The sequence below is a fragment of the Heliangelus exortis genome, chromosome 1 (assembly GCF_036169615.1).
Source record: "Heliangelus exortis chromosome 1, bHelExo1.hap1, whole genome shotgun sequence".
In the NCBI taxonomy this organism is placed as follows: domain Eukaryota; kingdom Metazoa; phylum Chordata; class Aves; order Apodiformes; family Trochilidae; genus Heliangelus; species Heliangelus exortis.
Window position 1 is genome coordinate 17,643,258 of NC_092422.1, and position 16,951 is coordinate 17,660,208.

Here is a 16,951-nt window from a genome sequence, read left to right on the forward strand (position 1 = left end):
AAATTTAACAGTGAAGGTAATCAAATACTGTAACAAGTTGCCCAAAGAAATCAGAAGTGCTTATCCTTCAGAGATATTAAAAATTCAACTGCACAAATCCTGAGCAAGTTGAAGTAAAAATTGGTCCCACAGCAGGTTGGCCAGATGACTTCCACCAGTCCCTTCCAACTCATAATTACTTTTATTCTGCAACATTTGCCCAATGCTTGCTTCATAGATCAGCTGATGGCAGCGATAGGGATGGATGATGCAGCCCTTGATTTAATCTGAAGTAGCACACAGGACCTTGTTCAAAAATCTTACTGCTCTGGAGCCTAAGAAGAACAACCTCATACTAAGATTCAACAACTCGGCAGGGGTAACGAGTCAGGAACTCCATCACAGCTGCATTTAGCTTCAAAAGAAGATACTAAAATGAAAAGGAGGATATAGTAGAGATGCAAAGTTGGCAGTAAGAAGGGCCAGGTACAGGTAGCACACAGAAAGTATAAGACACCCTATGGACACAGTAGGTAGCAAGAAAACTTGAAAGATCAAAAGAGAACAGGCAGAACTAAACAGGCAGATGGTACCAGAATCAGGACAGCAGCCTTCACAATGTTACATAAATGGGGAAGAATCAAAACAACCTTTTCATAGCAAAGTCCTGATTCACAGACCTCGCAGAATTCTCTAAAGGAAGCAGCAAGCACAGGCACCAGACTCATGTAGCTGAAGCAGTGTGAATAACCAGAAGTCTTGCAACAAAAAATAACAGAAGCTTTCAAGTGAGTTAATTGGTCATATGCAAGTTAAAAGGTCCTTTCATGGACAGTAACTGGCAAAGAGGTAGTAAACAGACAGTAGGAAGAACAGTCAGTCCTTATTCAGTGGAAGATGCTGACTAGTACTGTTTCTGCATTGCAGTTAACCAGACTGTAGGATTCACAGCCTTAAGCAGTATAAACTGTAAACTCTTGGGTGCAGCACACATGCCTGCAGACACAGTTAGTGGTACAACACTGGAATAACACTCGGGTACCATGTAAGGTAGGAGATGCCAAGTCCAATGCAAACTTATTCATACCTTCTCCCAGAATTTGTCCCTGATTTACCTGTTCCCTGAACTATGCCCATGGCAGTGTGCATACTAATAATTAAGCAGACACAAACTATCAGGTTTAGTAGTACAGCTTTTTCCCCATCCCAATTTTACTTATATCTATTCCAGTCCTATATATCAACCCTATTTGTAATAGTTTTTAATACTACCAGTCTGTCAGATAGCTGGTTTTGTCTACAGTGGTTCCCCACAGTTAGAACAGAAGTCACTCCTGTGAAGTCATGCTCCCTACTTCCCAGAAGTACCTGGAAAGGCAGAAAGACATTTTAGTCCCAACACTAGAATGTGTGGTGTTCCCTAAGAGATAATCTCTACCCTAAGAACCTTCTGCTGCCTCACCTCCCCGCATTAGTTAGTCCTTCTAAGAGGTACCATCTTTGATACAAATAGAGGTCAGCAATTTTCTCTCAGCTTACTGAGCCACCAGCCTCTTCCAACATAACCCAGAAACCTGCAAGGACTTTCAAGTGGGGAAAGCCTGCACAGAGGCATCATCTCCCATGTCAAGATATTAGGCTAGAACTAACTTTAAATAAGCACAGCAACTCTTACAAGGTCAGAATGCTGAACTCTCCTTTGCCCATCAGCTGCACTTCACAGTTCCTGATCATCTTTCTCAGTTGTTTGCTAGGAATTGTCAAATCTTTGCTTACCTGAATGAAAGTAGCACCCTCTACTGCTGCCTTCAGGTCTGTACAGCTGCTAATGAGAGAAAACTGCTGCTCCGCACTCAAATCTCCTTTCAGGAATCCTTTCTCCTCCAGATCCTTCATTTGTTTGCTGATAGAGACAATATATATGCAGTTAAGTACTTTATCATTGTTAAGCCACTACCAATTTTTAAAAAGCTTCTTAACAAACCAGTAATACTACACTATTTGCAATGCCACTGCATGTATTTACACTCAAATATATAGATTAATTTCAGTAATTTCTCTCTGCTCCCCATCTTCTAAGATTTTTTTCCTTCTCTTCAAGCACAAGCAGCTCTTAGATGTACTCTAAAATCTACTCTTAAATGCAAGGTTGTCACCACTTCAAACCTACTTTCACTGGCACTGGATCAGCAAGAGTTTTTCTATTCATATTTAATGGGAAGAGAAGTTCCTTTAGATACTTCATCTATTACAAAGAGCAGCTCTATTGTTATGAAGTGCAACACTGTTTAGCTGTATAAAACCAAATAAATACATTCCATAGAGCCAGGAGTCCTTCCTAAAAAAACCCCTTACTACTACATAGGTAATGCAGAGCAAGTATTAAAAAATTCAAGTCGTTACTAAATTAGGTGGCCAGAGCTTGTTCAAGTACACATTAGTGCTGAGACTGGGCACACCACCTTCTCAGAAAAGGTGTCTAAAGTTTGAAACACTCAAATGTCCACAGCAGGCAAGCCCTTTTCAAAACTTTTAAAAGTCACTCTAAGGAACAATTTCCACAGATAATAAGTGGGATTAGACTATCTGATACACTATCTGATCACAAGCTAAAGCTAATTGAGGCCACAGTTAAATCTGTCAGTTACTTCAAGCCAGAACTCCTCTGAGCCTTTGGTTATTATTCACTAAAGCCTGCTCATCATAAAGGGAGGAAATTGAGCTAATGATTAGCAGCAGGGAAAAAACAAACAAACAAACACTTTAAAAATCCTTTCTTCTTTGTACCAGCCTAGTTCTGAAGCTTTGGCTTCACTGTGCCCTCAGATCTTTAGCTTGAACAGCAGTATTATCCTGCCCTATCCCGGGAGCAACCCCACTAGAAATCAAGATAAGGAACACTCAGTAGTAGCAGTTAACAGTAGCAAAAAATGCACAAAGCAGCTCTGCTCCAGGTTTAGCACAACAACCAGAAGAAATAAATTCCCTTCAGATCAAAGTATTTCAAATAACTTGGTAGTAAGATGTTCAGAGAAGCTCTCTTTGAAGCGGTAAAGGTGAAAGTGCACCTTCTAAACCTGAACATGCACCCATATTTCAAACTGGGAAGAATGAATCCAACAAAAATAATCCATGTGTATGCACACATGGCATCAACTCTTAAACACATTAACTTCCCCTCTTCAATTAACTGCTTCAGCAATTAAATCCAGATAATAATTTTCTGTACTGCAAGTTCTAACACTTCCTCTGGTTTTGGCAGAGCTGGTCATGGACAATGATTTTTGACTCTTAGGCAAAGCACACCTGGGTGAACAGCAAGGCACCACGTTCTGTTTACATTAGACAAGAGCTTTGAAAAGGTTCAATTCATTCTTAGCTGGAAAATGAAGCCAAGGGTCACACATTTTTTAGACACTGCTCAGGTCTGCCCTTTTTCATCCCCTGGAATCCTTTTGATTTGGCACCAAAATTAGTATTCCTACCAGTTTATGCAATCAAAAACTGGTGCAGAGTTCCATTAAGAGCTTTCTGCCTCTTTTTTCAAATACAGATATAGTTAAAATCTCAGACCTTTCCTACTCAAAGCTTAACTAGTCAGAAACTCTTTTCTGATAGGTTTTTTTTTTTAAAAAAAAAGCACTTCAAGAAAGAAAAACAAAGGAAAAAAGAGAGGAAAAACCAAAGTGCTCAAACACACAACCCTCCAGAAAGCATCACAGAAATAAGCAGGAAATCCATCAAGTTTCTGGATGAGTTCCCTATTTTGTTTCTTAACAACAGAGCAAATGGACAGTTAGAAAGCCCAGACTTGCCTTTCAGCAAACTGTGTGGTAAGGAATAGGAAACAGGAAATTTCAGCTTCCTTTTCCAAGTTGCCAGGGTACACCACAGCTAACTATGCAGGAGTTCCATCCAAGACTTAAGGCTTCCAGCATTCTAAAGGTGCCAATGATTCATCTGAAAAGAAACAGGTGCACCTAAACTAAAGCATCCAAACTTTGGACTCCTTCACACATTTTGTTTGATGAGATGGTAAGGAACCAAGACCATTAAGGTCATTGAGTCCAACTCTTAACCTGACACTGCCAAGTGCACCACAAATCCATGTCCATAAGTACCACATCTACACATCTTTCAAATACCTTCAGGGATGGTGATTCAACCACTTACCAAGGCAGCCTGTTCCAGTGCTTGATAACCCTTGCAGTGCAAAAAAAAAAATTCCTAATACCCAATCTAAACCTCCCCTGGTACAATGTGAGATATTTCTTCTGACTCAAAGGTCTTAATTAGCCACTGATCAGCATTTACTTTCTCAGGTGCCCTTGCCTAAAATCAGCATCCTTCTCTTCCTCATAGGCTATACATTGCTAAAAAAAAAAAAAAAAAAAGAAGAAACCACTACATAATTATTTCTTTCTTTGAAGAAGGGGGTAAAGTTCTTGTTCACTTTCTGTGCAATATGACAAGTCCCATACTACCTGGTCTTCTGAAACTCTGCACTGTGATTGGTAACTGAGACATTCAAAAAGGCTTGATTGACAGATTAGGAGATCTGACATTTATTTTTCTTTTTACAAAGTTTTACAGAAGTTTTTGGTTTTCTTTTCTTTTCTTTTTTGCAGAAGGTTGCAGCACCCACCTCCTGCTCCATACAGTTCCTTCTCTACCAGTGATGACCATCCTACCCTTCCTGCTTTTCTGTCATAAGCCATTAGACACTGCACTGTGTACCAAGAACATGGTTTCTTAATTAACCTGCAAATCACCATCTTCACACTTCAAAACTTATGGCTGGATAGATTTCTCCTCCTTAACAAAAATGCTAGCCATTTATTCAAATTGGTATAGTTATTTAAAGTATGGGATAGGAAATACAATTTGTGAGTTACTTGAATTCTGCCTTCTGTCCCTGGAATTTTTCCCCCCTCCTTCCACCAATATACTTATTGACATTCTGTCTGTTTTATTACACAAATTAATTTTAATTTTTCCAAATGCTAAGATCTTCTTTATATTCCCCTGGAATTTCAGCTTGCCCTCACTATTGTGGCAAAGAAAGAGAAATTCCCCTAATACTTACTTCACCTCAAGGTACAAACCAGATTTGTACATAAGAGCAGTGCACCACTGACCTCTGCTGGATGATTTTTTTATTCAAGGCAGCCTAAACTTCAGGGTGATCACCCCTGAGGAGGGTCACAGACTGAGGTCATTGCAGCCATATCCACAGAATACACCACAAGAGTTGGTTGTGTGCAGCTTGAAGACTTTGACTAATACCTGTAAGATCTTTGAAGAATGAGGAATTCTTATCTGTAAAAAATACAACTTCTTTTTAGAGCCCACAGTTTGACTATACCTCCAGAATTTTACTGTCCCTGACTACCCATGTCAACACTACTCTGGGAACTGAGCCAGTATTTGCTTCAAGATTAGGCACCCGTTCTGTAACAACTCCTGATCAAATAGACTGCCTGGGATGCTTGTGCTTACAAACCCCATTCTAACAGGCTTTATGGGAGGACCTTGCAAGTGGTGCTAATACTTAACCCACTTGTTCACACCCCACTGCCTCACCTTTATCCACAGCTACTATTGGGTAGTCACAGTATTCAACACATATTATTGCAACAAGCAAATACTTGCAAGATTAAAGACTGCTGAAGCATGAATTTACTGCCCAAACCAGCATAGAGAAATGAAGGAAGATGACAAGAATATTATTCTTCACAAGTTCAGTCAGCCACCACTGTCAAAGACCATGGCCATTAACCAGTCGTGGCATCAGACTGCTATCTAGTGCTGCTTGATAAATGAGGGCATGGCAAAAAAACCTACCCCAAATTGTTACTCATCCCATGTCTCTAGCCTGAGTCACAACAGACCAAGTAGGAAACTAAAAGCCCTGACACTGGGACCAGCTCACTGTCCAACACATAAAATGGCCAAAGAGTAAGCTGCTAATACTGAGTTGCCATTAGCCATCAGAAAACCTTAGTGGCCATTTTCCCACTTTCTACTTTCCCTGTACTAAATAAAGGTAAGTACACAAGATACCATCAGGAAAAGGCTGCTACACTTTACTACTTCTTGAAAGAGCACAGCTGCACCACAAAACTATGTAGGTTTCTGTCCAGACAAGAGAAATCCAGCGCTGTCAAATGCACTTCAGCCACAGTAATGGCAATGTAGTAAAGAGGGACAGACACACTTTTGAAGAGGGACAAAGCAGTTTATGTAATCAAGAGTGTTCCTATAGGTTGGGTGCCTTATCTTGAAGCAAATACTGGCTCAGCTCCCAGAGGTCCTGGGAAGTCTCCAGTTCAGCTTGCACCCGCAGCAGAACTATTGCTAACATGAGATGAGGTTATCCTTGGTTTGGTTTAGCCAAGTCTTGAAAGCCTTCAGAAAAGGAGAGTTCCTCAGCTTTTTTGACAACCTGTTACTTCTGCAGCAAGATCCTGCCTTCAGGGCTACAATGTTACTAGCATCACAAAAACAGGGTAGGATGGCTCCTGGATTATTGGAATGTTGGAACGGAAGGATTAAAGGCTCTTTACTGAGGACAGGCAGAGGGGTTAAGGAAGGAGTGTCACCCCTTAAATTGAATGCCCAGGGATCAGGTTAGGAAACTAAAACCCTGGCAGAATTAAATATGGTCAGGGACATCAAGGGCAACAAGAGCAGCTTCTATAGGTATGTCACTGATAAAAGTAAGCATTAAAAAATTGTGGGCCCTCTTCAGAAGCAAACAGGAAACCTGTCCATCCTGGAATATGGAGAAGGCTGAGATACTCAGTGACTTCTTTGCCTCAGTCTTCACCAGCAAGGGCTCAGGCCACACCACACACATCACAGAAGGCAAAGGCAGGAACTGGAAGAATGAAGAACCACCCATTGCAGCAGAAGATGAGGTTCAACACCACCTAGGAAACCTGAAGGTGCACCTTATAGCTGCCTTACCATACCTGAAGGGGGGGGAGGAGACGGGTCTAAGCCAAATCACATTTTGCCCTTGATATAAATAAAAAAAACTGTCAACACAATACAAGCAATGCAAACCAGAGAAGAGGAAGCCAGCTTGGGAAAAGTATCTAACCACACAGCCATGGAACAAGCCATGAGCATAGAAAGTCCATACCAGTGTACTCCTCATGCTGCCAAACCAATCCAGTAAACTGCTCCCCTTTTTTACACAAACAAAGCATAAGAGGGCACCAGACAGCAAGAAGTAACATACATTAAAATGCCTTTTCTAGAGACAAGTCTCCTCTTAGAATGAGGAAGCTGATGAGCTTCATTTACAGGGAAAAGTCTCACAAAACTGTCTATAATAAAGTCATAGGCATAGTTATGGTTTGCTTCCTTGGCCTTGCAACCTACCATACACTGGGCATTTCGTTACAAGTTCCAGATTCTTAAAAGTATTTTTCTCTACTTGGACAAGGAAATGGTACTTTTTTCTATCCCTTGGATCTTGTTAATTTTTCACTGCAACTGTGCTTGGAAAAATTAAGATTGCTTATTGCAGTATTACACTCTACTAGATACACTCTACTAGATAGCAAGTCCAATGAAATTTATGGTTAAATTAATATTTAACAAAGAGATTGTTTGGATCCAACACTTTCAAGGCCTAATACCTTTGAAATATGCAGAAGAGCAACCTATAGTCAGGTAAAGCTCACATACAAGTAATTTCACTGAGCAGTCTCACTTTAGAGTTCAGATTTAGTATCTTACCACCATATATAAATTTTCAGAAGACAGATTTACATATAAGTCCATTCTGGAAGAGCAGTACTCAATAATATATTTTCATTTTAACTAATTACATTTAAATTAGAGTGTCCCCAGTATTTAATAGTCAAAGCTGCTTCTCTTCTGATCAACTATTTCCATGCTTTGATAGTAGTATTGCATTTCATTTGTATCTACATATTAAAAGCAACAATAGTAATTTATGTGCCCATAACCCTTTGCAACTACCCCTTTGGAAAGTCAACTTCAGTCTGACCCAGAAAGGTTTTCTACTTGGTTTAACAGAAGAAAAAAAGGATCAGAAAATAGAAAAGAGCTTCTAGTATAAATCTGCTGTTTAGAACAGTTGATACAATAATGTAGTTTTAAAAAGAATTGTTTTCATATTTTAGCTCAGACTACTTTCTGGTATCTTCCAATTTTTTTTTACTGAAGTTAGCTATAGCCATTATGCATAGAACTGTTTGATTTTTATTTACTAGAAACAGTTACTTGCTCTTGGGTATAGAAAGAAAACAGAATGCATGCACATGTATCCAAGTTCTAGTGTTCTCAACTGAGTCAACTATATTTTTTCCCTTGCAAGTCTTTTATTGTATGTGCAAAAATTATCATATATCAGACATGAACCAGTTTTGTAGGGTAAAAAATACAGTGTTTCCACTATAATTAATCAGTCTTTATCAACAGAATAGTTATGTTTAGAACAGCAGCAAAGTAACTACTCCAGAAATGTTTACATATTGAAACAATCTTCTGGGGTTTTTGTGGGGCCTGCACTGGAGCATTTCTGCATCATACGTTTTAGGATTAGAATAGGGGGCTACTTGTTTTTCTATTCTCACAATTTAAAAACCTATCAATCTTGAATTCAAACTAGAATCACAAGGTTGCAGAAGAAAGTATATGGGATATGAAAAATTACCTTTTCCAAGGCAGGTTACTACAGCTTGTATTCAGTAGGTCTAGTACAGCTGCTCGTCATTCTGTTCTTCAGCAGAACAGAGAGCACACACTGGTTAATAATGCCACTGGGACACCCAGTTCAATGCAATTCACAGTCAGTTTTTCTATCAGGGCACTGACTGCCACAGGTCTGACAACAGACAGGTAGGCAGGCAGAAAATTCATCACAACACCTTGGTCATTAGTAAACACACTCTCCTTTCTGTGTATGATATATTGATACCGTGGCAACATGACATGCATTTCCATTCATTTCAGTAGATCCAAATTCCATGCTTTAATCTTATGTTTTACTCATAACCAAGTGTTTTGAATACTTTCAGAGAGTATGCTTCAGATTTTCCATAGAGATACACGCAGGGTCTCATGATCACTGTAGGTCCATCCCAAACTCATTCCAGTTCTCTTGCAGGACCACACAGACTTGCTGCCCATCAGCTGTTGTGTGTGAGTTGAATTCATGAAGCTAATGACAGAAATGTCCTTTTGAAACACAGCTTTCATAAATTCTGAATAATGACTTACAAGTTAATGTACTAAAAGACAATCACATAACAGTCAATACTTACGTATCATTTCTACTCCTTTTAGAACTGACTGTTGCTTACTACTCAAATCCTACCTTTCCATTATTTTATAAAAGGGAAACTATAGTCCTCTGTATGGTTTCTCCTTAATGTGTAAAGTAGGTCCACATACTAAAAGTTCATGGACTGCAGTGGAACAAATACTTATCAATACTAAAACAAAATAAAAACAAAACAAACAGAAAACGACACAAAATGTCTAAGCCTAAAAACTTCCATAAAAGTATGGATCTGAAAGCACAAAGGAAAAAAAATCCCAGCAAGTTCAGAGAAGCAGCAATCAGCTGGCTCTGTCAGTTGCTGTCTCCTGTGAGCCCTCTTTACTACTCAAGCTCCAGCTCTTACACAAGGACTGCATCAGTAACTCAAAGGGATTTACTGCAAGTTACATGCATGAAACCAGTGCAAAGAAATTCAAGTTTGACCATATTTCAAGAGAAGCAATCATTAAAATACTGCTGGTTGACAAAACTGCATAGATTGTATTCTTATCACAAAAACTATATTGTTCTAAAACTGGGAGCTTTAACTGCGATGTTGATTTGTGTCTGATTCTATGTATAATGTATGATTCTATGTTACAACTGCCAAGATACACAATTATAAGTTAAGAAGACCTTACATAACAGGCAAAACCTGCCTTGAACTCATATAGAGCAGGACATGCAGGCATGGGACAGCACACATGCAAACAGCACTCGCTACCCTGTTACACATGACATTTTCTGCTTCACTTTTCCAAGCTGAAAACCTAACAAGGCTAAAGTCCTCATTTTGGTATTAGAAAAAAAAACTAGGTGCAAGAGCTGTCTTTAGTGTTGTAGACTGCAAAACTGCCTCCTCCACAATCTCACCATGGCTACAGCTATGACAGTTCTGCAGAAAAACAGAAGTGTCTGTCATCTAGGCACAGCAACAGAGATGTTCAGTCTGACTAACACCTACCTGAAAAGAGAGGATTGGGAAACAAGTAATAATAATTTTTTTTAAAATTGCAGGAAATAGAGTTTTCCCCTCTTTTGTCATCAAGTCTTTTTTAGCTACTCTCATTAGATATTACATGCTATTTAACTTCTGGACTCCTACAATGGAACTGAACTGATCTACAAAGGGCTCCTGAAGTCACTCCTCCTTGCTGTAGGCCTTGTTATGGGAAGCAAACGGGAGGGATGATGCATTGACCAGAAACTTTAGAATTAAATGCTGGTTCAGCAATATCAGACTGTGCAAAGAACCACTCCATAAATGCACTCACTCTAAGGCATATAAAAAATCAGTTTTTCAGGTCCAGCAAGAACAGGTTAAATAGAACCAACCAATCACAGGCCCTTCTGCCATAAGAACTAGAGGCCAAACAAAGCAACTGAGGAGCCAGGGTGAAAGCAAACAAAAGGGAGTAAGTAACTCTTCACACAGCACGAAGTAAACCTGCAGAACACAAAGTCCTTTGGCAAGGAGGCTGCAGAAGGATTTACGCAGGTTCAAGGGGAGGTTAGAGACATACTTGGAAGAAACCTAGTTATAGTTACTGAATACACGAGCAACTTCTAGGCACTGAAGATTGGGGGAGGGGAGCAGACAGGCAGGACTTGAACTTGTAGCTCTGCCATGTGCCAGAAGCATTTGGCTTTAGCCATAGTATCACGGGGCAATACAGTAAAGGGCTGGAGGGTTGTTAGTTTGAACCAGCACAACTCATGTGCACACTCTCAAATCTGCATCTTCTAAAAATGCTTCCCAGCCTCTACAAGAACTGATCAGTAGTTGCATTGCTAGTGGAACTACCAATCTGCTCTTCTAGGACTCAAAAACTATTAGTTTAAGAATTAAAAAGAATCAAGTTATAATATACTAAGCTGTATAAGGGCTCCTCAGCAATCCATATCAACCTACTTCCATTTTAAAGCACTTTGCTGTCTTTCTATGGAAAAACACTTACGTTCATGTATTTTAAGTTAGCCTATAGCTAACTTAATCATGGTAAACATATTTCGAAGAATTTTCATCTAAATTTAAGTTCTTGAATCATTACTTAAGAAGTCAGGTACCCTTCAGAAGTGTCATTAAGAGATTTGGGAACATTAATTCTAGCGATCCTAACAGTTTTGTACCTGTAATTTAAAGCCTTCTTCCAAGCTTAAAATCTATCTTCCCTTAAAAAACAAGATGTGGCTGTTCCTTCATAACTATAGAAAGGAAAGAGTTTCACTACAGTCCCAGTCATTTCAAGTCGGGTGACCCACCGGATGTTTTCCAGGGCAGTTGTCAGCTGTTGTTGTGCAATATCATACAGTTTCACTTTGAAGCCTCCAGCAGCAAACGCCATGGCCCAGCTGCGACCAATGAGTCCACTAAAAAGACAAAAAATACCAGACAATTAATAAAGAAATATTTATTTGGGGGAAAAGAGCCTAACAAGGATTGCAAGAAGGAAAATGGAACTTGGACTCATCAACATTTGATTAAAAGATAGGTTACATATTGATAAAAAATAAATCTCTAACACAGCTACCTGTGTAGCTGCTTCTCTGAGAGATGGGAGAAAGACAATGAGGAAGAGACAAAACAGAAAAAGGACAGCAGAATTCAAAACAGTAGGAACCACTGTTTTGGGACACTGGACTTGAGTACCAGCAGGTTTGCCGGCTGCAATCTTAACCCAGAGCTGATGCATAAAACTACATTAGAGATTTTTTTTGTTTGTTTTTTGCTTGTTAAATTTAAAACTCATCTATCTCTTCAGTTCACAGACTAAAGGCAGACACCAGAACACTGGTCTAAGAGTTCAGGATCCTTCTTCAGAGATGATCAGCAGACCCAAGGCCCAGCTACCAAAATAATGGGTCCTCTACAATTCACCAAGTACCATCAGCATGTGAAAAGGAAAAAAACAAACAACCCAAAACATGGGTTTAATACTGCTGCTTTTCCACCTACCAACCTCTAGCACTACCCTTATTTTTAGATGAAGCACCCTGCTAAGCTGTCCATCCATGCAGGAGCAGTCTGCCTACATCTTTTGGTGAAGTCACATTACTGAGAAATGCTGAGGAAAATTGCAGTAACTGACAATTTTATCACATCTCAAAGTAATGCAGGATTACTAATTAGATTTATAGCAGGCATCAGCCTCTTCAACCTGAAGAGCTGAGGGACAGTGTAATTAAGCTTAAAAACTATGAGATCACAAAAAAAAAAAAAAGGTATCTCCATAACAAAGAGAAGAATTCATGACTGTTACAGTGGAGGTTTTGATAATTACATGCAATTCCTGTAATTTCTGAGATCACTGTACCATTCTGCAACCTCTGGCAACTGGAAAACATAAGGGCATAAATAAAGAATTAAAAGAGGAGTAAAAGTCAGAGACAAAGCAACAGACCAGATGAGAAAAGACGGAAGAGAAAACAAGAACATACTCAGCCTTTGGCTTAAAGATAAAAAAAAAACAAACAAAACAAACCCAAAATGAAAAAACCAAAACAAAACAAAAAAAAACAAAAAAAACAAAACAAAACAAAACAAAACAAAAACAAAAACAAACAAAAAAAAAACCCAGGAAGTTTCAGGAAACTGCAGGAATAACTGGGATTTTAAAAAGAGAAACAAAACTTTAAAACAAAAACTGCACCCACAGCTGCACTGTAGTAAGCCTAGACCTCAGATGTTCCCAGGCAAACTACAGAACAAGCACGCTTATGAGAAGGTAAGGTATGAGCCAAGGTTTGTTTGCCACTGTAGCCTCCCTGGGTCACAAGTATTCCTAAATTAAAAGCATTTGGATCACTTAACTTAGAAATTGTCATCCTGTCTCTCACACTGAACTTTTACTTTAAGTTTTCTTAACTCAGTGTTTGCCAAAAAACCCTAATTTTCTTTTATTTCAGTACAGGTTTTGAAGACTGTAATGTTTATTTTTCTCTCTGAACACAGAGTCTACATAGTTAAGTCCAACTCTACCAACCCGTTGCACACCTACAGCGAACAAAAGCTCCCCGAGTGCCACCGCTAAGAGACAGCTTTGTCACCATGACATGATAGCAGCCAGACCTCAAGTGGTCCTGCTAATAAAGTCTGTTGCAGTCCACAATTTTAGCACAGTTACCACAGTCAGTATGAGGCTGCTACTGTCTGGTAGGCTTCTCACCTAACCAGATTGTTTTCAAATAGAGAACTTCATCTTTAGCTCAAGAACAGGCTGCAACAATGCATTCCCACAGAGGTCAGAAATACCACTTTATCTCGTGGCAAGAAAGGAGTGCCTCAGAGAAACTTCAGAGTTTCTTGGCATAGTTGACAATCAACATCCTAAAGCCGTGCTCAGACTTCGCCACTCCTCTTGCAGTTAAGCACAAAACATTACAATGAAAAAGGGCGGCAGTCTTTCAGACCTCACTGATGACTTACTTCGAGTAGAGATGCTGGGGATATTTATTGTTTAATTTGGGCGGGCTTTGTTATTTAAAGTAGGATATGGCTGTCAGGACTTAAGCAAAGACACCTTAGTCAAACAGGTGCGCTGCCCACCAGCCTCCTGGATCCCAGCAGCAGCACTAACGCAGCTGGACAGACGCCCCTCGCCTCACAGCCCTGCCCCGCGCAGCCTCCACACGCCGAAACCCACCGACTGCCCCGACTCAGCACCGCGCTGCGGCACCGGACGCCTGCGGGGAGGGCCATCTGGGCCATGGCCTTACCTGCCACGCTGAGGCAGCGAACTCACCGCCCCGCAGGCCGGACCTCGCCAGTGTCCGAGCACCGGTCGTCGGCTCCCAGAGACCCCGGAGGCCAAGTGGGGCTGGCACCGCCTCCCCGGGAAGCTGAACCTACCCACGGGAGAGACATTACCTGCCGATGACGGCTACCTTCGCGGGCTCCATGACAACGAGATCCGTGCCTCCGGTCCGGTTCGGTCCGGTCCAGGCGCTGCGGGGTGAAGGGCCGGCACGGGCGCCTGCTGCCACTGCTGCCACCACTGCCTGACTGACTGCCCGCCCCCACCCCCGGCTCCCGCCATGTCACGGCCAACCCCATTGGCTGCTGCTACGAGCGCTCCGATTGGCTCCTCCGCGCCACTCAGCGGCCGCTCCTCGGGCCGGCGGACGAAGAAAGAGCCCGCCCAGGGGCGGCTTCCTCCCCCCCACGGTCACAGGGAGATCTTCCCGTGTCCCTTCAGCCACCGGTGGCTCTCACCTGGGTCGAAGTCCCAGATCGCCTCCTTTCCCTCTCCACCCTCTCCCGGGCGCAGGGGCACAGCCATGGCACCAGCGGAGTCCTCCCCACAGCTCCCTGTGCCGGCAGCGCTGTCCCGGCCTTGGGCGTGTTCACTCTCAGGCTGCACCGTGAGGTAGCAGGAGAGGGTGCGTGGTGTTTGCCAGGACAGAGGCTTGCCTGTCATATCCCAAAAGGGGCATGACAAGGACAGGATTTGAACCTACCATTAAAATGGGTAGACCCCGATGGCCATGTAATCAGAGGCATTCAGGTACCCCCAGGTGATCTCTAGAAGAAACTGAAAGAGTCTGGACTTCGGGGTTCACAGCCACCTTTGAGGACATCATCTCTCTGAGGCTAGAGACAGTACTAGAATACAGCAAGCTCCATTGCTCTCTGCTTTTCACAAGGCAGAATGCCGAAGTAAAATTCAGATTTGAAACAAATTTCATACTTTTTAATCAAACAAGGCCTTATTATTCTTAAAAATACTTTCTTCTTGAATTTTGTATTTAAAATATTTTCAGTGTCGTTGGTTTTTGCTTTAAAATTGTGCAAAACTGTGACATTACAACATCAGCATAATTCTTTAAGATCTACTGTTCCTGTTGGTGCACTGCATTAATTTTTTTCTTTCTAGTTTTGTATAGTCCTTACTTGTCTGCATATTTCTTTTATAATCATGATGGACATTCCTGAAAAGAAACAAAAGTTAACATTTTTAATACTTCTTAACAAAGATTATATTACTGTGCTCTTGATAGAGCTGAAAAATATTGGCAAGTTTTACTGTGCTTCTGGCTTTCTGAAAAAAAAATTTTTTCTGAAAAAAAATTTGAAAATTCATATAGTTGTTCCCAGAATTTGAATCTTTGTCTATAATTTCTTCTAGTTTATAATAAAAAAAACAAACAAACAAACAGCAACCAAAAAAAAAGACCTACATTATCACTTTTTACCCCTAACTAGCACCTTGATAAATCCAATCATATTTAACAAAGAGACAAAGGTCTCAAAAGTATAAATTCCTAAAGGCTTCTTGAAGACCAGTCAATGAACAAGTGGAAAACCAAACTATGTTCCTTGTCTTCCTGACCTTAACACCACTCAGGATAACCTGAGAACTGCCAGCATCTGGGAAATGCAGGTGGAGCAAAGTGGCCATAACTGGGCCACAGGAAGATCTATGAAAGTGGGGCACAAATATGCAGATTCCAGTGGTGCCCAGGCTCCATTTCATTTCCAAGATAGATGAACTGCCTCCTTATCATGGTATCTTCTTTCCACTGCCCCAGATGAACAGGGATGAAACTGGGCTGAAGCATCAGAAAATTCTGGGGCACCATTATGCCTGTGTTCCTGAAAAGGACAAGCTGGGTACCAGAGACAGGACTCTTGCCACAGGATGTACCTGCTGCTTGTGTACTGATTGTGTTTGGGGACAACGAGAAAAATCTAAAAACTATAGGGTCAAATATATATGAGGAGTCACAGGCAGAAAACGGGGTTTATAAATGTATTTATATTTCTGGTACTGAAGCTCATAATTTGTGGCAAGTAACTCATCTGAAAATTTTTCCCACCTTAATTCTGTTACTCTGCAAAATTCTTATGTCCAAAGGTCTCCAGTCTGAAGTTCCTGTGTGAAAGTGGTTCACGCATGGGATGTGAACATGATAATGCAAGAAGTGATAATATCTTAATACTTCTTTATGTTATCTTTGTTTCTCTTGTTGGGAGCCAGAGTAGAAAGACCTTTAACTCCTCTCCTCCCAGCCTTATCTCTTCAGAAAGGACTTTGAGGCTGAAAGATGAGCAGCATAAAGTCCTGACTTTGCACAATGTTCATAAACCCTGATCATAAAAAGGGTTTTCTGACTGATTCTGCACTGTATATCATCTTTGCAGCTTTCTTATGTCATTAGAATAAGGCAGTAGGGGTAAGTAATAATTGGCCCTGTGAAGTGTTTTCTCTTTCAAAAATACCACAGGCACGTCTAGAGAACCCTGCTCTATTTCCCATTCAGGCATGGGGAACTTTTCTTAGAGCATAATGATTTACTGTGGTCAGATCAGGGTTTCCAAAATACCAACTAAGAGGAAGCAGTAAAAATTGTCATAGGAATAATTTTCTGAGACATTAGGGCCTTTGATTTTTTATTTAGTTTCAGAGACTATCAGAGACGGGAAGTTTCACTGAATTTTTTTATGTATGGCTCAGCACCCTGAGAGTGAGCAGTGACTGTCTGCCAGGAGGTGCCATCTGCCTCTCAAGAGCCAGGCCTGCTGTGGGAGCCTAACATGCTCCAGGGGCACAGAGCAGCCCTGGTGTGGAGCTCAAAAAACATGCTAAAGGTGCCTGCTGGGAGGAAGTACTCTCAGGTATGGAGCATGTGCTTGAGCACAAGGTTTGACAGCTATGCAAGAAGCCAGTCACT

The 16,951-nt window shown here is 41.0% G+C and overlaps 1 protein-coding gene across 4 annotated transcripts in view; it reads right to left on the reverse strand.

Moving 5' to 3' along the window:
- The window catches only part of CRYL1 (crystallin lambda 1), a 57,648-nt gene extending 43,317 nt beyond the window's left edge, over nucleotides 1–14,331 (reverse strand). For 2 of the 4 annotated variants that reach the window (XM_071735356.1, XM_071735332.1), the window contains exons 1-3: nucleotides 14,165–14,331; nucleotides 11,543–11,650; nucleotides 1,756–1,882 (exon numbers count right to left, since the gene is read on the reverse strand). In XM_071735356.1, coding sequence (XP_071591457.1) covers nucleotides 1,756–1,882; nucleotides 11,543–11,650; nucleotides 14,165–14,316 — 387 coding nt within the window. In that variant the 5' untranslated portion in view covers nucleotides 14,317–14,331. Of the gene's footprint in view, nucleotides 1–1,755; nucleotides 1,883–11,542; nucleotides 11,651–13,923; nucleotides 14,040–14,147 lie in introns of those variants that run through there. The other 2 variants (XM_071735346.1, XM_071735341.1) reach the window with 2 other exon arrangements.
- Between the last annotated feature and the right edge of the window lie 2,620 nt (nucleotides 14,332–16,951).